This window comes from Canis lupus, chromosome 2 (assembly GCF_011100685.1).
Source record: "Canis lupus familiaris isolate Mischka breed German Shepherd chromosome 2, alternate assembly UU_Cfam_GSD_1.0, whole genome shotgun sequence".
Taxonomy (NCBI): domain Eukaryota; kingdom Metazoa; phylum Chordata; class Mammalia; order Carnivora; family Canidae; genus Canis; species Canis lupus.
The window spans coordinates 35761535-35786200 of record NC_049223.1 but is presented as its reverse complement, the minus strand read 5'-3'; the positions used below and the strand labels follow the sequence as shown (position 1 = coordinate 35786200).

General features: G+C 50.4%; 1 protein-coding gene across 1 annotated transcript; it reads left to right on the top strand.

The window, feature by feature from the left end:
• The first annotated feature begins 872 nt into the window (after positions 1 to 872).
• ARAP3 (ArfGAP with RhoGAP domain, ankyrin repeat and PH domain 3) lies at positions 873 to 23815 on the top strand. Its single transcript, XM_038530452.1, is given in 34 exon segments — positions 873 to 1548; positions 1667 to 1728; positions 1831 to 1942; positions 5774 to 5974; positions 6159 to 6228; positions 6495 to 6615; positions 6707 to 6891; positions 6992 to 7098; positions 7357 to 7556; positions 7653 to 7738; positions 7876 to 8058; positions 8219 to 8354; positions 8952 to 9068; positions 9474 to 9621; positions 9728 to 9830; positions 11749 to 11968; positions 12862 to 12925; positions 13407 to 13570; positions 15449 to 15514; positions 15517 to 15591; positions 15594 to 15659; positions 15935 to 16040; positions 17245 to 17392; positions 17700 to 17768; positions 18481 to 18555; positions 18654 to 18768; positions 20869 to 20997; positions 21084 to 21217; positions 21374 to 21456; positions 21557 to 21592; positions 21724 to 21787; positions 21887 to 22024; positions 22231 to 22269; positions 22779 to 23815. Coding segments are annotated over 34 exon segments (4623 nt in total). The 5' UTR covers positions 873 to 1024; the 3' UTR covers positions 23256 to 23815.
• The last annotated feature ends 851 nt before the right edge of the window (positions 23816 to 24666 follow it).

Here is a 24666-nt window from a genome sequence, read left to right as displayed (position 1 = left end):
GCTCAGAGGATAGGCCAGGATCAGGGTCAGCTTGGCAGAATGGGACAGAGCCTCAGAGACCTGAGCCCAAGGGCATGGGCAGGGAAAGGGAAGGCTCAGAAGAGGAAGATGTGGAGAAGGCAGAGATAGGGGGATGTTATTTCACACTTCTGGTCCCTGCAGGGAGTGTGCTCAAGTGTGCATACACATGTGCGAACATGCTGCAGGTTGGTGGACAGGGAAGACCCTGGAGTACCCCTGGCCCCTGGTCTGTCATCTCTCTGGCCCAATTCTCCACCCCTATCCCCACTCCCCAAGTGGCCTCTTCCCAGGGCCAGGACCCTACTTGCTGAGAAGAGTTAGGACTCTCTGGCCAGCCTGACCAAGGCAGACAGGATGTGGGGGTGGCCAGGACCGGAGGGACAGGAAGGAAGTCTGACCAGAGACAATAGGTGGAAGGGGAGGAGGAACTGGGAATGACCAGGATTAGGATGGTGGAGACTGGACCTCAGCTCTGGAAACCAGGGGGAGTGGGATCTGCAACTCCTCCCTCCTCCCATGCTACAGCTGACCCTGTCCCCACCTTATGCTACAGCAGAATCAGGCTACATCATGGGGGCCTTCCTCCCTACCATCCCATTCCATTCTGCCCCTGCAGGCTCTGTCATCTTGTCCTGGGCTTACTTGGTTGAGTGTACAGTAAAGCAGAGGCAGAGCTTTGATCCAGACCCAGAGTGGGCAGGCGTTTAGGGGCCAACACTTTTACCAACTCACTGTGAGCCTGGGGCAAGCCTCTTCTCTTCTCTGGGCCTCAGTGTCCTCAACTGCAAAGGAAGGGATCCTCCTATAATAAGAAAGCCCTTTCTGATGTTCTGGGACGGCTCTTCCTCCAGATTGCTGGCCACTGGTCATTTTTCTTTCGAGGAAGACTGGAGTCTGGTACCTACCCCCTGTCTAGGCCTCAGACTTTGGGACAGGGAGGGGGAATCTCAGCCTGAGCCCTCCCTTCACCCTGCCGCTCCCCCCAGCAATGGCCTGAGCCCCCATGGCTGCCCCTCAGGACCTGGACATCGCTGTGTGGCTGGCCACGGTGCACCTGGAGCAGTATGCAGACTCATTCCGGCAGCATGGCCTGGCTACGGCAGGTGCAGCCCGAGGCCTGGGCCACGAGGAGCTGAGGCAGTTGGGCATCAGCGCCACAGGTCACCGGAAACGCATTCTGCGCCTGCTGCAGGCAGGTGCTACAGAGGGCTCCCTGGATCCCCAGTCAGACAGTGCCATGGAGCCATCCCCCAGCCTAGCTCCCCAAGCCCAGCCCCCCAAGCCTGTGCCTAAACCCAGGACAGTATTTGGTGGGCTCAGTGGCCCTACCACCACCCAATGGCCTGGAGTGAGCCCAGCCCTCTGGAGGCCAGAAGTGTCCAGGAGCCCAGAGTCCAGCCCGAAGTCTCCTCCTCTCTCCACCTCCTCCTCTGAGCAGACTGCAGCCTTGAATACTATGGAGATGATGCCTAATGCCATCTACTTTGGTCTGGATTTAAGAGGCGGGGTACAGATGACTCAGAACACGTGAGTGGGGTTGCTCCCTTGGGATCCAGTGCTGGGTGGGGGCAGCAGGGAGGAGCAGGACATGAGGGCTAGTTCTTTCTCCTCTCTCCCTTAATGATCACTAGACTTTTTCTCTTAGGGCCCCAGACAGTTCCCAGGCAGCTGCCCCCACCCCTGCCCTCAGGCCCACAACAGGCACAGGTAGGTGGGTTATTGTGGGTTTTGAGGAGAGGGACAGGGCCCTCCAGGATCCCAGACATTCCCACCTGAACTCCTCTTCCCTGTCTCCCCCTTTCCTGCCAGTGCACATCATGGACCCTGGTTGCCTGTACTATGGTGTCCAGCCTGCGGGGGTCCCAGGGCCACTCGAGAGAAGAGAAGGCAGAGGTGTCTCTCAGGACAGGGCTGAACACAGGTGAGTAGTCAGTAGAGTGGTGATGGCAGGAAGAGGGAAGCTTGAGGAGCAGTCGGTGGTGGCCATGTATCCAGTTATTTATTAAGTGTGCATTGAGTGTCCACTGTACTCAAGATACAGGAGGATTATGACAGACCCAGTCTCCTCCTCAGGCAGCTTGTGACTCGGTGGGGCAGACGGGAAATTAAACAAGTAGACAAACAAATGGTTATAGGATTTAAAACAGCGAGATGTGCTTTTCATGCTTTCATTTAAAAAGTCTTTACTGAGCACTTACTGCCTGCCCGATATTGTTGTAGGTACTTGGGATAGACCAGAAGTCCCTCCCCCTATGGGGAGATAGTCAAATAACAATAGATATAATAAGTAAGTTACATGGTATGTTAAAAGATGGTAAGTACCATGGAAAAAAATGGAGCAGGGTAAGAAGGCTGGGTAGGATTGAAGGGGAAGGGCACTACAATTCTTCATTAAGAGTTGCCAGAGTGTTAAGAAGATGACACTTGAGCAAAGTGAAGCGGGTGAATTAGTCATGATGTATCTTGGAGAAAAGTGTCCCAGGCAGGGGGAGTGGCCAGAATAGAGGCTTCCAGGTAGACTCAGGAGTGGTGACAAGGCCAGTGTGACTGGGACAGAGTGGCTAGGGCAGGAAAAGTGGGAGGAAATGATGTCAGAGAGGTAAAGAGGCCAGATCAGGTAGGACTGTGTAGGGACTTTCACTTTAACTCTAAATGAGATGGGAAGCCTTTGGAAGCGTTTTGACTTACATTTTAAGAATCTCTCTGGTCACTGTGTTGGGAATGGTCTATAGAGGGCAAAAGCAGAAGCAGAGAGACCAGTTAGGAGGTTGTTGCAGTAATCTAGGTGAGACATCTCAGGCAGGCGTCCCAGTAGTGGAGATGGTAAGAATAGGTTGGATTTTGGTTATATATTGAAGGTAAACTCTCCTAGGGAATTGGGGTGTGAGAGAAAAGAGCAGTCAAGAATGACTTCAGGGATTTCAGGCTGAGCCTACACTGTCCAGGGTGGCAGTACTAGCCACATATGATTACTGAACATATGAAATGTGGCTAGTCTGGAGTAAGGTGTGCTGTAACTGTAAAACTACCAAATCTCAGAGACTTAGTGTGAAAAAAGCAATACTGGATGAGTATAATAGAAGTAGACATAAATTATCTTACTTTTCACACAGATGGCATAATAAAATGTTAATATTTAAGGTATGTTGGAGTAAATAAAATGTATTATGATAAATAGTTTACTTGTTTCTTTTTATTTTTTAATGTGCCTACTAAAAAATGGAAAATCATATGTGTGGTTCTCACATTGAGTTCTGTTGGATAGCGCCATTTGAGCAACTGAAAGTTCCTGGAGTTGCTCGGTCTGAGATGGGGAAGAAAGCCAGGGGTGGTGGGGAAATCAGGAGTTCCATTTTGGACGTGTGGAATTTGGGGTATATATTATAAGCCTGAGTAGAGATGACAAATAGACCACTGGATTTACAAGTTTGGAATTTGGAGGAGATGTCTGAATTGGAGATCTAAATTTTTTTTTTTTTAATAAGAATGTTTTTTTTTTTTTTTTAAGATTTTATTTATTCATGAGAGACACACACACACACAGAGGCAGAGACACAGGCAGAAGGAGAAGCAGGCTCCATGCAGGGAGCCTGATATGGGACTTGATCCTGGGTCTCCAGGATCACACCCTGGGCCGAAGGTGGCGCTACACCACTGAGCCACCCAGAGATTCCCTAAAAAATGTTTTTAAAGATTTATTTATTCATTTGAGAGAGAGAGAGCACAAGTGGAAGGGAAAGGCAGAGGGAGAGGGAGAAGCAGACTCCTCAGTGAGCGGGGTGACCCATGCAGGACTCGATCCCAGGACCCTGAGATCATAACCCGAGCTGAAGGCAGATGCTTAACCATCTGAGCCACCCAGGCATCCTGGAGATCCAAATTTGTGGGTTGTCAGTATCTAGGTGGGTAGATGTAGCCGGGAATGCATATCGATAGAGCAGAGAACCAAGATCAGAGTCCTGGCATACTCCAGTATCAAGAGGTTTGGGAGAAGAAGAACCAGCAAAACAGACTGAAAAGGAATGGCTAGTGAAGAAGAAGGAAAACCAGGAAAATGTGATGTCACAGGAGCCAAGTAAAGAAGGGAGGAGGGGGAGGTCAGTGGTGTCAAATGCTGCTCAGAGGTCAAGGAAACTGAAGACTGAGAATTGGCCTCTGGTGGGGCGCCTGGGTGGCTCAATCCATTAAGTGTCTGCCTGTCTGCCTCAGGCTCAGGTCATGATCTCAGGGTCCTGGGATGAAGCCCCACTTCCTGCTCAGTGGGGAGCCTGCTCCTTCCTCTCCCTCTTCCCCCTCCCTACCACTACTCATGTGTGCACTCACTCTCTCAAATAAATAAAAAAAAATCTTAAAAAAAAAAACCTTGGCCTCTGGAATTGGCAACATGAAGGTCACTGAGGACCTTGACAAAGGGTAGAGGTGAAAGTTGGATCAGAACGGTCTCAGGAGATAACAGAAAGGAGTTGGAATGTATAGACAACATTTTTTGAGTTTTTCTGCAAAGAAGAGCAGAGAGTTGAGTGGTTGTTGTTCGTGGAAATGGAGTTAAGAAGTGGTTTTTGTAGGATGGAGTCAAGAAATGGCTTTTGTAGGATGGAGTGTTACATATGTTGACAGGTGGATCACAGTGATCTGGGAGAGAGGGAAAATTAGCTGCTGTAGGGGCTTCTCACCCTAGGGGAGAGAAGGTGGAGAAAGTCTGGAGCAATGTCCTTGTGTAGGTGAGAGGAGAGTATCCAGAGGAGGGACTGGTTTCAGACGGGGATGTTTATTATGGTAGCAGAAGGAATGCAAAATATGTGTGAAACTTTGTAGATGAGGCACTGTGAGTCTGTGGGGTTCTTGTCTTATTGTTTCAGTTTTTCAGTGAAGTAGGAAACAAAGAAGGTAGAGTGATGGTTCTTAATCTTAGCAGCACTATAGCCTGGGGAACTTTTAGAACTAGAGATGCTTGGGCTTCATTCCCAGAAGATCAAACTCAAGTGTCTAGTATGTGGCCCACAGACCAATATTTTAAGCTTTGCAAGTGATTCTGTGCTACTGAGGTGAATGACTACTGGAAAGTGACAAAGAATAATAGAGGACTTTCTGGCATAAGCAAAGACCTAAAGGATGAGAAAAGGCAGACTGGGGAAGCATGTTCTAGGTAGAGGGAGCAAGCAGCATGTGCAAAGGCTCTGAAAGGAAGAGAATGTGGCTGAATGCAGGAAGCGAAGGCAAGGGGGATAGAAGAGGTCAGGGGACCGGCTGTAGGTCTCATTCTACAAGGTTTTGCAGCCTATGGTAAGGAATTTGGGTTTATCCTAACTGCAAATGGGAAGTTATTGCAGGATTTCATGTGGGGGAGGAGTGAAATGATCTCATTTTCATTTTTAACATGTCAAGAGTGAAGGCCCGAGTAGAAGCTGTTAGGCAGTTCATAGCACCCTGGTGAGAACTGAGGGCAACTTGGTCCAGGGACAGAAGGTCAAGCCCTTTTTGGAGAAAAGACCAGAGAGCCAGCTGTACAGCCCTTCTCCAACTTTTCTACCAAAGTAACACTAGTGGCAGAGGAGAGGGACTGAAATTGCTCCAATAAAAAATCTAAGTGTGCTCAGGGAAGAAACTCTATGCTAATCTTTGGGTTCCCAACTTCCCTATTTCCCTGTTGAAAAGTGATCCAGTACCTGTCAGGCATTCTGTGAAATGCTGCTGATGGAAATGTCCAGGAAACTGGGTCTAATGTGTATTCCTCTGTCTTGCCCCATATAAGGCTCAGCAGGCAGGATCTGGAGGTGCGGGAGGACGCTGGCTATGCTAGCCTCGAGCTGCCTGGGGATTCCACCCTCTCACTGCCCACCCTCGACGTGGAGACCAATGATGACCTCATTTCACCCTATGCCAGCTTCTCCTCCACAGCAGACCGCCCCACGCCCCTTCTCAGTGGCTGGCTAGACAAGCTCTCCCCTCAGGGGTGGGGCTGCTAGGGAGGGAAAAGGGGGGAGGGGAGGGAGGAGCAGGGGGAGGAGAAGGGGAAGGGGTGGTGGTGTTGGGTGGTGGTGGTGGTGGGTCAGGTCCCATGAGCTCCCAGACCCTAGGTGCCCCCCAGATACAGCCCCTACCACTCACTCATCCTGACCCTTCCTTCCCATCCCCAGAAACTACGTTTTCCAGAGGCGGTTTGTGCAGTTCAATGGGAGGAGTCTGATGTACTTTGGCAGTGATAAGGTGAGGGTCTGAGAGATGCTGTGTTGGGCCTGGCAAAAGAGAGGGAAAGGGAGGGCTCAGAAAGGCTCAGGATGGTAGAGGGGAAGCCCGTGGTAGGGGGTTACCACATGGCTGATGTGAGCATCAAAAGTAGCTAGGTTAGCAGCTGTACCCCACTGCTTGTGAAATGAGTGCTGATCTCATTAAAAGTTGGTGTTGGCTCCCAGGTCAGCACACATGGCTGAGTTTCTGTCCCTATGCATCCCTGGGCTCTCTTCTCTCTACAGGATCCCTTCCCCAAGGGTGTGATCCCTCTGACAGCCATTGAGATGACCCGCAGCAGCAAGGACAACAAATTCCAGGTCATCACTGGCCAGAGGGTGTTTGTATTTCGCACAGAGAGCGAGGGTGAGAATCAGAGCCTGTTATGTCAGGGTGGCAGCGAAGGCCACATGAGCACACAGCCCACAGGCTAACCTGCTTCTCTGTCCCCCACCAGCCCAGCGGGACACGTGGTGCTCCACGCTTCAATCCTGCCTGAGGGAGCAGCGCCTCCTGGGCCACCCCCGGCCTCCTCAGCCACCCCGACCCCTCCGCACAGGCATGCTGGAGCTTCGCGGACACAAGGCCAAGGTTTTTGCTGCTTTGAGCCCTGGAGAGTTGGCACTGTACAAGAGTGAGCAGGTGAGAAGGGCCGGGCTGAGGTCAAGGAGTCTGGCCTAGCCCATGCTGGCACCTCACTGCCTGCTCCAACCCCACACACCGCCCCTTCTGTTCCCACCAGGCCTTTTCTTTGGGCATCGGGATCTGCTTCATTGAACTGCAAGGCTGCAGTGTCCGGGAAACAAAGAGTCGCAGCTTTGATCTGCTCACACCCCATCGCTGCTTCAGGTGGTGCCCAGACTGGCAGGAGGCAGGGCTGGGGGAAAGACTTTGGAAGGCGGCACAGGGCGGGCAGAGGACTGGGGGCCTTTTCGGTAGGATGTCAGTGGGTATGCACTGACGAGAGTCCAGCGAGCAGGGTCAAGGTCTCAGAAGAGTCTGGGCTGGCCCAGATGTGGCCTGTGGTGGCTCCTGTGGGAATGGCCAGTGGGATGGGACAGGTCAAAGGGGATATCCATGCCCATGGATTGGCTGTCCACCCCTCAGCTTCACAGCCGAGTCTGGGGGGGCTCGGCAGAGCTGGGCGGCCGCTCTGCAGGAAGCCGTAACTGAGACCCTGTCTGACTACGAGGTGGCCGAGAAAATCTGGTCCAATCGGGCAAACCGGCACTGTGCGGACTGCGGGGCCTCCCGCCCAGACTGGGCTGCTGTCAACCTGGGGGTGGTCATCTGCAAGCAGTGTGCAGGTGAGGGCTGGGGCCTTTAGCTGAAACAGGGAGAGGGCGGGAGGCTAGGGCAGGGGCCTCTGGTCTCCATGCCACGTATCCTTCATACCTGAACAGGTCAGCACCGGGCCCTGGGTTCTGGGATCTCCAAGGTACAGAGCCTGAAGCTGGACACAAGTGTCTGGAGTAATGAGATAGTGCAGGTGAGGAGTCTGAAAAGGGAGAAGGTGGGGAAGAGGAAAGGAAAGCATCCAACAAAGGCCTTGGGTCTAGCTTGGGGACTGAATGTCAGAGATTCTTGAGTTCCTGTCACTTGCCTTTGCCCCTTGTCATCCTGCAGTTGTTCATTGTCCTGGGAAATGATCGTGCCAACCGCTTCTGGGCAGGGGCACTACCCATAGGTGAGGGGGTGCATCCAGATACAAGCCCTGGCCCCCGGGGAGAGTTTATCTCCCGGAAGTACCGACTGGGTCTCTTCCGGAAGCCCCACCCTCAGTATCCAGATCACAGCCGGCTTCTCCAGGTAGGAGGGACAGATTGGGGCTGATAGGGAGGAGGGTAGTCTCTAAGATGAAATACCTAGACTTGGGGTTGTGGGGGCTGCTGTTTTTGATGACTGGAAGACTGTCCCCATGCTCTCAGGTTGGGTCTTAGGGCTGACAGAGGCCCTTCTCCCTCTATAGGCACTGTGTGCAGCTGTGGCAGGACCCAACCTGCTGAAGAACATGACCCAGCTCCTCTGTGTTGAGGCCACTGAGGGTGATGAGCCCTGGTCCCCCTCAGCCTTGGATGGCAGCTTCCCTGGTCTCCTAATCCCAGGTAATTCTCACAAGGGTCCCCTTTCTCACCCTCCAAGAATTCTCTGCCCTGACCTGTGCCTTGATTGTTTCCATACTCAGGCCATCACAATAGCCTAGTCTGGGTAGTTTCCCAACCTTCTAGATCCTCTGGGGTCTATTTCCTGATGTCATGAAATGACCAATGGTGGCCACTGCCTGGGGTGGATCTGGATGTTTGAAGTGTTACTGCTGGTCTACCCCTGACAAGGTCAACCCGTAAGTGAGGTCTCACCTCCCTGTGGGAAATCTGATCATAGAAATGGTCATCCAAAGAGGTTTTCTTCCAGTGGTCAGGACAGACTTACAGGAAAGCTGATGCTCAGAGGCCCCTGCCGCTGGCTGACTGGCTGGTTGACTCATTGGTGGGGAGAGGCAGTGGGCAAGGGCTGGAGCTTCACTTCCTGCCACCCTCTTTTCTAATTGAGGTGGTGAGGGGTCCAGCCCCCTGGGCTCAACTTGGCCATGCTGCCAGTGGAGTTGGGTCCCTCTGTCTTCCTCAATTTGACCCTTCCCCTCAGGAGGCTCAGGCCATCCCACTGCCCTGCCCTAAACTGACCACTTCTCCTTCGTCTTGCAGACCCTTCCCCTGGTGTGTACAATGAGGTGGTGGTACCTGCCACCTACAGCAGCTTCCTGTACTGTGGTCCCATCAGCAACAAAGCTGGACCCCCTCCTCCTCGGAGGGGCCGGGATGGTGAGAGAGGAGCGAAGGTGGGCGGAGATGGGGCAGAAACTGGGATGAGCAAGAGTATACCACAGAGTCTTGGAAGGGCATGTAGGACCACGCCCTGGAGTGGGCTGGGTACTGGGAGTAGGAGAGGGACTATGCCCGGTGGCAGTATTGGGTGATAATTGAGAGCCTATGCTGTGAAGTCAGACTGCCTGGACCAAATCCTAGCTCTGCTACTTCCTGCTTATGTGACTTGGGCAAGTTACTTAAACTCTGGGCCTCAGTTTCCCACCTCAAAGGGTGAAGATTACATCAGATCATATAAAGGCAGGAGGGTTTGGCACAGATAGTATAAATATCTGGCAAATGGGAATTATGGCAGTAGGGACAGAGGACTTTCTTCCTGCTGACCATCAGCCTCTCCCTTAGCTCCACCCAGACTGTGGTGTGTGCTGAGAGCGGCTCTGGAAATGTTTGTGTCGGAAAGCAGTCCTGAACCCCTCAGCCTCATCCAGCCCCAGGATGTTGTATGTTTGGGTGTGAGTCCCCCACCCACTGACCCAGGTGACCTTGACAGGTAACTGCACCTGTGCTCCCTGTACCCCCCTTTGCCCTTCCTGATCCTGAGCCTGCCAGCCCCCTGCTGGTCCCCATTCTCCTCCTGGACCTCCGTTTCTCTCTAGGTTCCCCTTTTCCTTTGAGCTCATCCTCACAGGGGGGAGGATCCAGCATTTTGGCACAGATGGAGCTGACAGTCTGGAGGCCTGGACCAGTGCTGTGGGCAAGGTGAGCCAGCTGAGGCCCCTCCCAGACAGCTGGTGGTTTCCCTGTCCCCAGCTGCTCCCATCCTGCCCTCTCTCATTCCTACAGTCACTCCCACCACTTCCACTCACAGCTAAGGTTAACAGCTGTGTGAGGACCAGTGTTAGGCATTATCCACTCAAAATCTCATTTAACTTTCACAGCAACCTTCAGAGAAAAGGATTATAAATATTTCACATAGAGGAAAGTAGAGTCACAGAGGTTATGAAGTCACTCGGTCAAGGTCACAGAGCTGTGAGGTAGCAGAGGACAGGATCAAAAACAGACCTCTGTCTCCAAAGCTCATGGCCTAAATGTCAGTGTGCAGGGCCTCTGCTCAAGGAAAGGGTGCCTCTAACTCCTCTTCCCCTTCCCCAAAGTTCTCTCAGTACAGAGGGAAGGCTGCGTTTATGTGGCTCAGCATCTCCATTCCCAGGCAAGCTGGTCTCTGCATCCTGCACCCTCTCCCTGGAGTTAAAAGTTCACACCCTAGAATCAGACGTGCTGGGATCAGAGTCCTCCAACTCTTAGCCTCAGGAGCTTTTCCATATGGATAGAGTGGGTGTAGAAGACACACTCTTTGGGGTTGAGGAGTAAGTGACACGTGAGGCCTGTGCTGCATGGCACATAACAGGCCCTCCATTCGTGGGTGTTGAAATAGTAATGGTGATGAAGATAACAATCATTCCCATCTTTAGCCAGTTTTTCCCTCAGCCCTGCTCTACTTTCACCTCATCACCCTGACACCCTCCTGATAACCCCTCAGAAGTGTGTGTGCCCTGGCAGGATCGCACTTCCTCCTTAACCCCTCGTGGCTGCCCTCTTTTGCCAGACTTCTGAGCCGCTTCTCTGTGGGGATGGCTAGTGACTTCCCATTGCCAAAGTCCCAGGGCCTCTTGGCTTCACCTGGTCGGCAATGCAGCATGTGACACTCCTCTGTGGGAAATGCTCAACTGCTCTCTGGCTTCTGACCCCACTCTTCTGGTTAGAGGAGTAGGACTCTCACCAAGAAATTGTCTTCATATCCTTTCAGGGCTCTGTCATGGTCCTCGTAGCCACCTTGCGATGTCCTCTTATTGTTAGCTACACTTTCTAAAAATGTAGCTTATCCTTGAAGGCTGTACCACCCCAGGTGTGGTCTGCAGCCTGTTACACCACACTGGTTTACGGACTCTTTGTTACCGCCTCTGACAGGATAAGAACAGAACTTGAGAGTGAGCATTCAGACTCTTTCATAGCAATGTGACAGGGTTATTTTATGTGTAGAATCTAATTTTTTAAAGTGGGAGCTTATATTTTGTGTTTCCTTTTTCATTTTACTTTGCTAGTAGTTCTTTTTCTTTCTTTCTTTCTTTCTTTCTTTCTTTCTTTCTTTCTTTCTTTCTTTCTTTCTTCTTTCTTTCTTTTTCTTTCTTTCTTGAAAGTACTGGTTAGTAAGAGATTGGAACTTTGAACAAAAAAAGAAAATAACGCTGTTCCTTCACCACAGGTAGTTGAGGAAGCGCTCCTTTGTGGACCACCTCAAACACTTGTTTCTCCTTGAAGCCTTCCCTGGCCCCTCAGGGTGGTGGGATTTCCCAGGGCATTGTGACTCTTCAGTTACAGCACTTGGGCTCCCCATTCTTTCTTGCCCCGACATCCCACAAGGAGCAGAAGGCTGCCACACAGAGGTCTTTTCTGTGTTGGCAGAAGCAAATGAAATTGAACTGAATTTCTTTCCTGTCTTTCTCCACCCATCTGTCTCCTTGGGTCTTTCTTTTGCTCTCTCCTGATTCCTTTTCATTTTTCTCTTTCTTTTGCTCTCCTCCTGTCTTGCCCTATCCTTCTCACTCTTATTTCTCTCCCCCATGTCTTGTCTCTTTCCCCATACTCCTTTTCCTCATGTCTTCCTCTTGCCTCACAGTGGTTCTCCCCGTTGAGCTGTCACCAGCTGTTGGGCCCTGGGCTGCTGCGGCTGGGCCGCCTGTGGCTGCGCTCTCCCACCCATTCAGCGCTGGCCCCCAGCCTCTGGCTGTCAGGGTTTGGACTTCTTCGTGGTGACCACCTCTTCCTGTGTCCAGCACCGGGCCCTGGCCCTCCAGCCCCTGAGGACATGGTGCATCTGCGGCGGCTACAGGAAATCAGTGAGCAGGGGTGGGGATAGGGATGAAAGGTGGCCATGGAATGGGGAGTAGTGGACCTTCCTCTATTTGAGGTCCCTATGGGAAACAGCAGAACATAGCAGATTCAGGCACAAGCTCTGGAGTCAGACTACCCAGATACAGACCCCCATCTCTATCACTTCCTAGCTATATGACCTTGGATAAGTTACTTAACCTTTCTGTGCCTTAGTTGCCTCATCTTTATAATCTTTACAAAAGAGTTGTAAGTTTCAAATAAGACAATGCATGTAAAACACTTATCACAGAGCCTGGCAGGAGGTATCTTACAAGTGTTTAATAAATATCAGATGTTACAAATGTTACTGTTATTATTTGGAGCCACTTGCTGGTTGGAGACTGGGAGAAGGGACTGGGTACTCTCACTTCTTCCTCAAAGAGGAACAGTGTGGGATAATATGGCAGAATTTGGGAACAAGAGACCTGAGTTCAAGCTCAGCTTTGCCATTTTTTAAAAGATTTTATTTATTTATTCATGAGAGACACAGAGAAAGAGAGAGAGGCAGAGACACAGGCAGAGAGAGAGAAGCAGGCTCCATGCAGGGAGCCCGACGTGGGACTCAGTCCCGAGACTCCAGAATCATGCCCTGGGCCAAAGGCAGGCACTCAACCACTGAGCCACCCAGGGATCCCCAAGCTTTGCCATTTTATAAAAGTAAAGGGACCAGAAACTTAACCTCTGAGCATTAATCTTTCATCTGTAAAATAAGGATAATAGTATGTAGCTTATAGGATTTAATGCAACATTGTTTGTAAGGCTCCTACTCTAGGACCTATATACCTTAAATATTTAGTGACGTATTGGTCACTCTGATGAAGACAATTACAATGATAATGTCTGATGATTCTCCTCCCAGGTGTGGTATCAGCAGCTGACACCCCAGACAAGAAGGAGCATTTGGTCCTGGTGGAGACAGGAAGGTAAATGTTGTCCCTATCCTTGATCCTGGGTCCCTCTTTTGAGAGCCCAGCCCCTACCCTCTACCTTGGTCTGCTATACCACTGCCAATTTCCTCAAATTCACCTGTCTACTTGGTGCCTGGGTGTGGCTCAGTTGGTTGGGCATCTGACTTCAGCTCACTTCATGGTCTTTGGGTCCTGTCCTGGGATTGAGCCCTGTGTTGGGCTCCCTGCTCAGCAGGGAGTCTGCTTGTCCCTCTCCCTCTGGCCCCTCCTGTAGTGTGTGCATGCACTCTCTCTCTCTCTCTCAAATAAATAGACAAATATCTGAAAAAAAGAAAGAAAAGAAAAAAATTCATCTGTCTAGTTCAGGGGCCCCATCTGGGTTGAATGTTGCTGCCCCCTGCTGGTGGCTCTGGAAAATCTGGTCCTTGTGATCCTGGGCCTCCTAGTTTAAAGGACCCTCTGGAGCTGGCTCTGACTCAGGCCTCTCGGGTCTCAGGACCCTGTATCTGCAGGGGGAGGGCCGGCTGGATTTCTCAGCATGGAACACAGCCATTGAGGGGGCAGCTGGCGGGGGCGGCACAGGGCTGCAGGAGCAGCAGATGAGCCGGGGTGACATCCCCATCATCGTGGATGCCTGCATCAGTTTTGTCACTCAGCACGGTGAGTAGGTACTGGCCAATCCTGAGCCAGTAGGGGATGCAGGACATGGGCACAGCCAGAGGATATGATCTGTCTACAAGAGCTTTGCCTCCAGAGATTAACAGCCTAACACGGCAACCTGCTGTATCACCCTTGGCAAGCTGTTTACCTTTCTGAGCCTCAGCTCCCCTGGCTGCAGGATGGGACTACTAACATTCCTCGTTTCTAGAATAGCTGTGATAGTAAGATAACGTATGTAAAGCATTTAGCACAGCACCTGGCAGGTAGTAAGTGTTCCAAGGTAGCTGTTGGTGGGGCATGGGTGTGGAGGGAGAGCAGCGCTGAAAGAGGACTGGAGATGGAAAGCCATAGAGAACAAAGAGGGGGCAGCCAGAAGGCAAGAGCCAAGCTATGCAGCAAAACCCTTGAAGGTCTAAGCAGAATTATTCTGTGTGGGAGTTTTTCCAGGCACAAAGGATCAGCTGTGCAAGTGGTTTCCAGAATTCTTTGTGACACTTTGCCCTCTTCTTTTTTCAAGTAGAATCTAGCTCCTTGGCGAACCCCCCTTTTAGGAGGCTGGACTCTTGAGAAGGAAAATTCATGGAAAACCAAGGAAAGCAGTAAAGGGCAAAAAAAAAAAAAAAAAAAAAAAGAGAGAGAGAGAGAGACAGCTATCAGCTACAAATAATTGTGCTTACAGCATGGATGGTGGATAGTCAGTGGCTACTGACATTTTCCACATCTTGGTAGTAGTTGCTTCATTTAGTGAGTTCTCCTACTCCCTAGATCCCATTCTCTTCTCAGTCTCTCTCAAGCTCAGAGGAAGAATGAAGTCAGCAGTCCAGGGGAAAGCCCTGGAGAAAGAGTATGGGTGTTTATACCCACTCCACAGTTACTGTGCTGCCACTCTTCATTCCGCAGATGCTTGCTTGCTAAGTTGCTCCCATGTGCCAGACACTGGAGATATAGCAGTGAAAAGGGAAGGTTCTATGAAGCTCAGAGGCTAGTGGGAGAGATGGGTAATAAGAAAAATACAGTCAGTTCTCGTTATCCACAGTTTTGTTCTATGAACCTACTGCAAACACTGAATTAATGAATCCTAAATCATTACCCTAGTGGAAATACAAGGTTAGGTTCCTAGGAACCTCTGGTCACCTTCTCATCAAGTGATCAACATGTAACCTTGTTTTGAACGTGTTTCTACTTAAAGATCACGTATTTGTGATCTGTTAATTTTGAACTCACAGCCAGCAGCAGTATAACTCACACAGGGGCAAAGCTTATGTGACACACATAATCTCTCCATAAGGCACACACAGCCTTCATAAGCTGAGGAATACTTGACAGCACTTCAGCACTTTGCTTGGGGGCCATTTTAAACAGTGGAACCACCCCCAAAAAAGCACAAGAATGCAAAAAATGTGGTTCTATATATACTGTGAAAACTACACTTGTTTACCATATGAGTGCCTCGCTGGGAATGTGTCCAGCAGGCAACTCAAATTCTCCTCCATTCTGTGCCTATACAGAAATGACTGGAAAAATGCACAAAGTATTGATTTGGGGGCTACAAATAAATTTTAGCAGTAGATGAATTCACAGCATGGAATTTGTGAATAGTGAAGGATCAACTGTTATGTCATTTGAGAGTGCTATTTCAAATTCAAAATAGTGAGGAGACAGAGTGTCGGAGGCTGTGTGTAATTTCATGGTTGGGGAAGGACTTTCTGAGGAGGACTTGGGCAGGGTTTTAAGAATCAAGACTCTGGAGGCAGACTTCCTCCTCCCTGGCGCCCTTACGCCAATAGCCATATAGCATTGGCGGGGGGGCAGTCAGAGATAATGGGTGGGTAGTTGGGTCTTTGGGCAGTGGTAAGCAGAGATGCTGGCTATTCTCAGGGCTCCAGCTGGAGGGCATATACCGGAAAGGGGGTGCCCGTGCCCGTAGCCTTCGGCTCCTGGCTGAGTCCGGCGGGATGCCCGCTCAGTGAAGCTCCGGCCAGGAGAGCACTTTGTGGAAGATGTCACCGATACACTCAAACGCTCTTTCGAGAGCTTGATGACCCTGTGACCTCTGCACGGTTGTTGCCTCGCTGGAGGGAGGCTGCTGGTACTCCCAAGATTCCTAAGAATTTCCCACAGGAGACAAGGGGCAACCAGGAACTCCACCCCACCCCCCAGAGTCCCTGAGGCTGCTTTGTGGGATTTGGCAGCCCTCCTCCCCAGTCCTCCCCTCCTGCACCCCTAAACCCCAGGATCACTCAGGGGCTCAGCTTAGGTCAAGGTGGGAAGGGGCAGAGGGACATCCATCCTGGGTTTGTTTCTCTAAAAATCTCTCCATGCTTCCTTCCGTGATCCTCTCCTCTCCTTCCCATTCCATCCTAGAGCTACCCCAGAAGAATCAGCGCCTAGAGAAATACAAAGAAGTGATTGGCTGCCTGCCACAGGTCAACCGCCGCACACTGGCTACCCTCATTGGGCATCTTTATCGGTCAGTATGGCCAGACCCCCTGCAGGCTCCTCACTGACCATTTATCGCCTCTGTCCAACGTCCCTCTCCTGCCTTGCCACCTTACATTTACTCATTCATCCTGCAAACAGTTGTTAAGTGTAGCTATCCTAGCACAAAGGTTCAGAGTGTGGACTTTAGGGTCAGGCAGACCTAGCTTTACTCTGGCTCTATCATTCTAGTGTGTGACTTTGGGTAAGTTACTTGCACTCTCTGAGCCTCAGTTTCCTCATTTGTAAAGGAAGATGGTGTAATGAATAGTATCTGCCTCCTAGGTGATGAGAGTTAAATGAGATAGTCCTTATAAAATTCTTACTGCAGCACCTGGCATGTGTGTAGTAAGCATTCAGACACGGTGAATAATCAGTGTTATTTTTGTTTTATTATTCTATGCCAGGCAAAGGATTAGATGGAGGAGACATAGAGAATAAGATGCAGATCTACCTTGATCAGTCTAATGGGAAGACAGGTCTTTAAATGATTCTAAAGTGACCCCTGGCTGTGTTGTACTGATTACTCTATATCGTAGGGATAGGCCAGCGATGGCCCATGGGCCAAATCCATCCCATTGCCTGTTTTCTCAAATAGTTTTGTACAGGGGCACCTGGGTGGCTCAGTTTAAGAATTTGACTCTTGATTTTGGCTCAGGTCATGATCTCAGGGTTGTGAGACCAAGCCTTGTGTCAGGCTCCTCACTGGTTGTAGAACCTGCTTAAGATTCTCTCCCTCCCTCTCCCTCTCCCCATTGTGCACTTGCATGCATGCACGCTCTCTCTCTCTAATAAATAAATCTTTAAAATAAATAAAGTTTTGTACATGAAGTGTAAAAGCACACCCATTCACTTATATATTGCCTATGGCTTTTGTCATATTACAACAGTAGAACTGACAAATTACAACCATAAATGTAGGGCCTACAAGCCTAAAATATTTACTATCTGTTCCTTTACATAAAAAGTTTGCTGCCCCCTACTATATTTATAATTACCCATTCCTTATCTGTCTCCCTGCTAGACAGGGAGCTCCTTGAGGCCAGTATTGTGTTTTACAGCTGTATCCCAAGTGCTTAGCCGAGGCCCCTCAGCATATAGTAGGGACTCTAAGTATTTCCTGAATGAATGGATGCATCGACTAATAGGTGAGCACAAGCCATATCCCTTATGAACCGTGTCACACCCCTCTGCAGGGTGCAGAAGTGTGCCTCTCTAAACCAGATGTGCACGCGGAACCTGGCCCTGCTCTTTGCACCCAGTGTGTTCCAGACGGATGGGCGGGGGGAACATGAGGTGCGGGTGCTACAGGAACTCATCGATGACTACGTCTCCGTCTTTGATGTAAGCTCTCCCCACACCTGACTATAGTCCCTCTTCTTGGATTCTTGATCCTGCTCACCACAGAAGCTCCCAGCCCAGACGGCTGAAGGCCCTCTGCATCAAGAATCATTTCCCATAGCCCTGGGTCCCTCTATCCCATAACCTCACTCCAAAAGCCCATGCCTCATTGGTTCTTAGCTCTTCTAGCCTCTAATGCTTTCATACAGGTCTTGTGGTCTTGCAAACTCTGTTTGCCTCTTTCCTAGCACCCCACTCCTGCCGCCCACCTGCCCTACAATACACACACTCCTTTCTGGCTCTTCCACAGATTGACTCTGACCAGGTAGCTCAGATTGACTTGGAAGTCAGTCTTATCACCACCTGGAAGGATGTACAGGTAACTTGTCCTGACCTTAAACTCCTGAGTGGGCCAGGAGGAGATAGCAGGATAGGAAGGTGACCTTCTGCTGCTGGACATTGGCCCTCAGCTCCCTGAGGCAGAGGGGAAACCCAAGGAGGGGAATGCTTTGGGGGGAGGGGTTTGGTTTAGGATTTGCTCTACTTATTCCACCACAAGAATTCTTCATTACGAAATGGTGGCAGAATATTCTAGTTCCGCGTGTAGGAGATCCAAGGAATAGTTGGCTAAGTTAGACAAAGCGCAGAGAATGATAGTAATAAATAAATGTGATAGTAGACAGCTAAGGAGTTATTATCTTCCAAGCACCCATGATCCTACTTTAGCCTCATACAACTCCATGAGGTAGACAGTCCCATTTTTTCAATAAAGAAACAGAGGCCTTGAGGGTCACTTATTCAAAGTCATACTGTTAGCAAATGGGAGTTGAAACCCAGAGAGTCTGACTCTAAACCTGTTCTTCCAAGCATATGCTGCACTGCCTTGGGAAGCACCTATGCAGCCTGAAGATGTGGTTCTACCACTCTTGGGGTTCTCCCTTTTAAGGGCCTGAGCCACACTGGGAATGATGGGTAGGAGGAGATTTTGTGTGGGGGGGGGGGACGTGCTTATGAGGCAACATAGGAGACCTCTGATCTTGATATTTTGCATCTTCTCATGTCCTCCTGACTTCTTCACCCCTTCACCTCAGCTGTCCCAGGCTGGAGACCTCATCATGGAGGTTTATATAGAACAGCAGCTGCCAGACAACTGTGTCACCCTAAAGGTCAGTCCTGAGGGGACAAGGGGGGAGATGAAAGGATGGTAGGGGGAAGGATCAGTGGACTGACCAGCACGGGTCCTCTGCTCTTGCCCTGACCCCAGGTGTCTCCAACACTGACTGCTGAGGAGCTGACCAACCAGGTTTTGGAGATGCGGGGGACAGAGGCTGGGATGGACTTGTGGGTGACGTTTGAGATTCGTGAGCACGGAGAGCTTGGTGAGCAAGACCATGCAAGGGCACATGCATATGTGATGGGCGGGGGGTCAAAGTCCTCAATGCCTTCTGTGTTACCAAATATAGTCACCCTGTCCTTGTGTGCATGAGGGGACACTCTCTGCTGCTGACCACTCTCTCAGTAGTCCGTACTCTCTTCTTTCCTGACTTTTGTGGACCTCACAAGTCCTTGGTATCCCTTCCTCCTCAAAGAAGGCTTTTCTTCCTCCTTTGCCTGGATTCCAAATATTGGAGGGACCCAGAGTTCCACCCTGGACCCTCTTCCTTTCTCTATCTACATTTCTCCTTGGATGACTCATCCATTCCAGTGCCTTTAAATGCCATTAATAAGCTGGGTCTCTGGCCCAGACCTCTTCTCTGAGCTCCACGCTCACATATCCAACTGTCTACCGCACACCTCCACTTATATGTCTGTCTCACAAGCATCTCTGATTTATTATTATTATTATTATTATTATTATTATTATTATTATTATTATTTTGATTGTGGGGAGGGGAGAGAGAGAGAATCCTAAGTGGGCTCCACACCCAGTGTGGAGCCTCACGCGGGGCTCAATCCCAGGACCCTGAGATCATGACCCTGAGCCCAAATCAGGAGTTGGACACTTAACTGACTGAGCCACACAGGTGCCCTATGCATCACTCTCTCTCTTTTTTTTTTTTTTTTAAGATTTTATTTATTCATTCATGAGAGACACACACACACACACACACACACACACACACACACACAGAGGCAGAGACATAGGCAAAGGGAGAAGCAGGCTCTTTGCAGGGAGCCTGATGTGGGACTGGATCCCGGGACTCCAGGGTCATGCCCTGGGCCAAAGGCAAGTGTTCAATCACTAAGCCACCCAGGTGTCCCGCCCTATGCATCTCTAATTTAATACATGAAAGAATGAAATCAATTCCCAGACCCTTCGCCTAACAAAAAACCTAAGCCATTTCCCAGTTTTCCCTTACTCAGTGGCACCTCTGTTCACTCAGTTATCAAAACCAGAGACCTGAGAGTCCTCCCTTTCCTTCAATTTCACAGCTCATGCAACCAGCTAGCCCTTTTGATTCTATTAGAATCTGTTGCTTCTCTCCATCTCCAGCCATCTCCATCACCACCAGCCAGGTTAAAGTCACCACTATCTCTCTGCACCCAATATTAACCACTAAAGGAACAGCTGGCCAGTGCTCCCTTCTTACCTCTGACAATCCATTTTCCTTGTAGCAGTCAATGTGCATTTCAGGCATAAGTCAGAGCATGCCATTGCCTTCCAAAGGCTTCTCCCTGAACTTGAAATACAATTCAAATTCCTTATCATGGCCCACAAACCCCGAATGTCTGGCCCTTGTTTATTTCTTGGACCACATTTCACATAACTCATTCTCTGTGCTTGAGCATGCTAGCTGTTCTTCACACACATCTTTCTTGACACAGGCCTTTATTCCTACATTGTGTCATGCCCAACATCTTCTTCCCTGATTTTTTTTTTTCTTTTAAGGATTTTATTTATTTATTCATGAGAGACACACAGAGAGAGGCAGAGGAACAGGCAGAGGGAGAAGCAGGCTCCATGCAGGGAGTGTGATGCAGGACTCGATCCTGGGACCCCAGGATCACACCCTGGGCCAAAGGCAGGCTCTAAACCACTGAGCCACCCAGGCGTCCCTATTCCCCTGATTAGCGTGGGTTTTTCTTCCATCTCCTCCAGGCTTCAGTCTCCTCTTCAAATGCCCCCTTCTGAAAGACCTTGCCCAGTCATCATGCTATCCCAGTAGCTGCCCTCCTACTTTCTCTGAACTTCTTATTGTTTCTTTCAAGTATTTAATTATCTGCAATTCTTTGGTTTACTTACCTGTGTACTATCTGCTCCCTCACTTTGCTGTGGGCTTTGTGAAAGTAGGCCGTGTGTATCAGGCTCACCGTTGTATTCCCAGGGCCAACAGTGCCTGGCATAGAGTTGGTGCTGAAATAAATAACTGTAGCTGGGCTGTGGGATGGACAAACAAATGTGACACTGGTGGGAAAGGAGTTGGAGGCTCCAGGGTCTGGATACTCTGGTTGATACCTGTCCCCACTTTACTCCTTAGAGCGGCCACTGCACCCCAAGGAAAGGGTCCTAGAGCAGGCGCTTCAATGGTGCCAGCTTCCAGAGCCCTGCTCAGCTTCCTTGCTCTTGAGAAAAGTCTCCTTGGCCCAGGCCGGCTGCCTCTTCACAGGTGAACCTCCTTATCAGCCCAGCACCCTCAAACCAGGTCTCTTCCCCAGGACCCTCCACCTAGAATAGGTGACTGTTTGTGCCCAGGTATCCGGCGTGAGAGCCCAAGGGTGGGTCTGTTGCGGTGTCGGGAGGAGCCGCCCCGCTTATTGGGAAACCGCTTCCAGGAGAGGTTCTTTCTCCTGCGTGGCCGCTGCTTGCTGCTACTCAAGGAAAAGAAGGTGAGGTGCTGGCTTTGGAGCAGCTATGACTGCATCAGCTCTCTTACTCCACAGCCCATGTGCTTATCAGTTAACCCCAGTGCTTCCATGACTTCTTGACCTGACTGTGATCCTTCTCTCACCTCTTGATCTCGCTGATGGCCTTCTTGTTCTCAGAGCTCTAAACCAGAACGGGAGTGGCCTTTGGAAGGTTCCAAGGTCTATCTGGGAATCCGAAAGAAGTTAAAGCCTCCTACACCGTGAGTTTTCTTCCCCAGCCCACATTTCTAGGGCCTTCCTGCCATCATCCCTCTGTCTTTTCTTATTGCCCGCCCATCTCTGTTCTCCTCTGCCTCCTAGGTGGGGCTTCACATTGATACTGGAGAAGATGCACCTGTGAGTACCTCTCAGCCTGGCTTCTCTGGCCCACCCCTGCACCTTGCCCACCACCTCCCTGCTTTTTCCATCATCCATCCCTATAGCTATAACCCCTCCTCTCTGGCTCATTCCCCTCTGATCACCCCCAGCTGCCTGTCATGCACTGACGAAGATGAGATGTGGGACTGGACCACCAGCATTCTCAAAGCCCAGGTGAGGCAAAGGAGAAAGCTGGGGACTAGGTCTGAGGTCCCAGCTCTAGCCCTCCATATTTCCCCCAGTCACTGTGCCAACTCCTTACTCTCCCTCCAGCACGATGACCAGCAGCCAGTGGTCTTACGACGCCATTCCTCCTCTGACCTCGCCCGTCAGAAGTTTGGCACCATGCCTTTGCTGCCTATCAGAGGAGATGACAGTGGGGCCACCCTCCTCTCTGCCAATCAGACCCTGGTGAGGTACCCTCAGCCTGCTCCAGCGCCTTCCTGATCCCTGCCCATGTCTTTGCCACCCCGCAGAAGGGAGCGGTGTGCCTGCCAGCCTGATGCCCCCCTCTGCCTTCTTTGTGCCCCCAAGGCCCCACCCCTGCCTTCTGTTGCCAGGCCTCACTGTGTCTCTGTGTCTCTCCCTCCCCTCATCCCCATCCCACCTGTGCCCAGCGGCGACTTCACAACCGGAGGACCCTGTCCATGTTCTTTGTGAGTACTGTACCCGTCTCAGCTGTGCCCATCAGCCCTGTGCTCCTCTGTCCTGCCTGAACCAGTGTGCCCTCTATATTTGTTCTGATGCAGGCCATCTGTGTGTATGTGTATGTGCATGAGAGAGAGAGAGAGTATTGTGAGGGACCAGAAAGAATGAGGAAAATGAGGGATGGTAGGATGTGATAAAGAACAGGGGAAGTAGTCATAGGATCTGAGAAATAGAAGGAAAGTGGTTAAGTGAATATATTTTGGAGTCAGATAGACTTGGGCTGAAGCCCCAGTTCTTCCATTTACTCACTGTGCGATCTTGGGCAACTTACTTAACCCCTCAGTACCTCAGTTCACTCACCTGCACTGTAACCCATTGTACAGAGTTGTTTTGGTATCATACGTGCAAAAAGTATTTACAGCATCTGGCCCAGAGGAAGAGCTCAATAAATGTTAGCGATTAATAATCTAGTAACTCTAACTTTGTGCCTGCATCATGCTACCCCATTCCCATCCAGCCCATGAAGTCATCCCAGGGGTCTGTGGAGGAGCAAGAGGAACTGGAGGAGCCTGTCTATGAGGAGCCAGTGTATGAGGAAGTGGGAGCCTTCCCTGAACTGACCAAGGACACCTCTACTTCCTTCTCCATGATGAGAGAAAAGACAGCCAACCCAGAGACCCCCCTCACCAGCCAGAGGTCCTTTGACAAACCCCTTTTCCCCAAGGCAGGTGGCCCAGGCCCAGAGGAGAGGCCACCTGAGCCCCCTCCAGGTCCCCCTTCAAAGAGCAGCCCCCAGGCACATGGGTCCCTGGAGGAACAGCTGCTCCAGGAGCTTAGCAGCCTCATCCTGAGGAAAGGAGAAACCACCATAGGCCTGGGCAGCCCCTCCCAGCCCTCCAGCCCTCAATCTCCGAACCCCAATGGCCTTCTGACACAGACACCTGGCTTCCCCACCCAACCTTCTAGTTCGCCCTCCAGCCAGCCCCTCACATGACCCTAAGACGAGTAGTCTAAAGGGGTAGATAGCCCGAGGACCCAAATTCTCACCATGGCAGACACTGCTGGGAGCCTCCTCTGTTCTGGCTGGAAAGACTCTAAAATCCAGTGTGGTGCTATGGAAAGAGCACAGGACTGAGGGCTCTGGACTCTCCTGCCCAGAGAGGGTCAGGTTATGGCCCCTCATTGAACCTCCACTCATTTATATGTACCATGAAGTCACTGAATTAAGGAGAGCAGTGAACATCAAACTGTTTCTTAGAGCTGTAAGCCCCACATAATTTCCCTCAACAAGGGCAACTCCTGCTTTATATATTTGATATGTAGGTGTTCAGTGAGAGATTTGGGGTTTGAAAAGAACGATTTTCCTGCATTAAAGAAAAAAAAGGATTTGGAAGCCCGAGAGCTGAATGATTTCCAAGTCTGTCCTACCCCACCTCCTACACTTGGGAACTACACTGAAGACCTAGAGTAGGGTGGTTGATTGGGGTTGGGAGCTGGTGCGAAGAGAAGCAAAAAAGGTTGTGTCACTGTTAATAAATCTTGGAACCAAAAGGCTATTATTGTTTCATTCATTCATTTATTCATTCATTCAGCAAATATGTTTTGAGTACCTAATTGGGTGTCAGGTATTCAGGATAAAGTATGAACAAAATAGATGGGTCCTGGGGCACCTGAGTGGCTCAATCGGTTAACGGGTTAACCATCTGCCTTTGGCTCAGGTCATGACCTCAGGGTCCTGGGATCGAGCCCTGCATCCGGCTCCCTGTTCAGTGGGGAGCCTGCTTCTCCCACTCCTTCTCCCTCTCCCTGCTGCTTCCCCTGCTCATGCTCTCTCATGAGGTCTGTCAAATAAATAAACTAATAAAATCTTTAAAAAAATAGATAGGTCCTGTTTTTATGGACCTTCCACTGTAGAGGAGGAATAGAAATCAGAAAACACACAAACTGGGCAGCCCAGGTGGCTCAGCGGTTTAGCGCCGCCTTCGGCCCAGGGCCTGATCCTGGAGACCTGGGATTGAGTCCTGCGTCGGGCTCCCTGCGTGGAGCCTGCTTCTCCCTCTGCTTGTGTCTCTGCCTTTCTATCTTTCTCTCTCTCATGAACAAATAAATAAAATCTTAAAAAAAAAAAGAAAACACACAAATTAATTCAGTGCTGTGAAGAAATCAAACCAATGTGATGTGCTTGTGGAGGTGGCCTTTATTCTGGGAGGATGAAGAAAGACCCTGTGAAGAGTTAAAGAAGCCAGACATGTAGAGTGTTGGGAGAGGGAGAAAGCAGCAGGCATGCAGGCGTGAAGGGTCTGCAATGGGGAGAAGCTTGGCCTGTTCGGGTAACAGCAGGGAGGCTAGAGTGGCTGAAGCACAGTGAGTGGGGAACCAGAGAGAAGAATGGGCTGAAGGGGGAA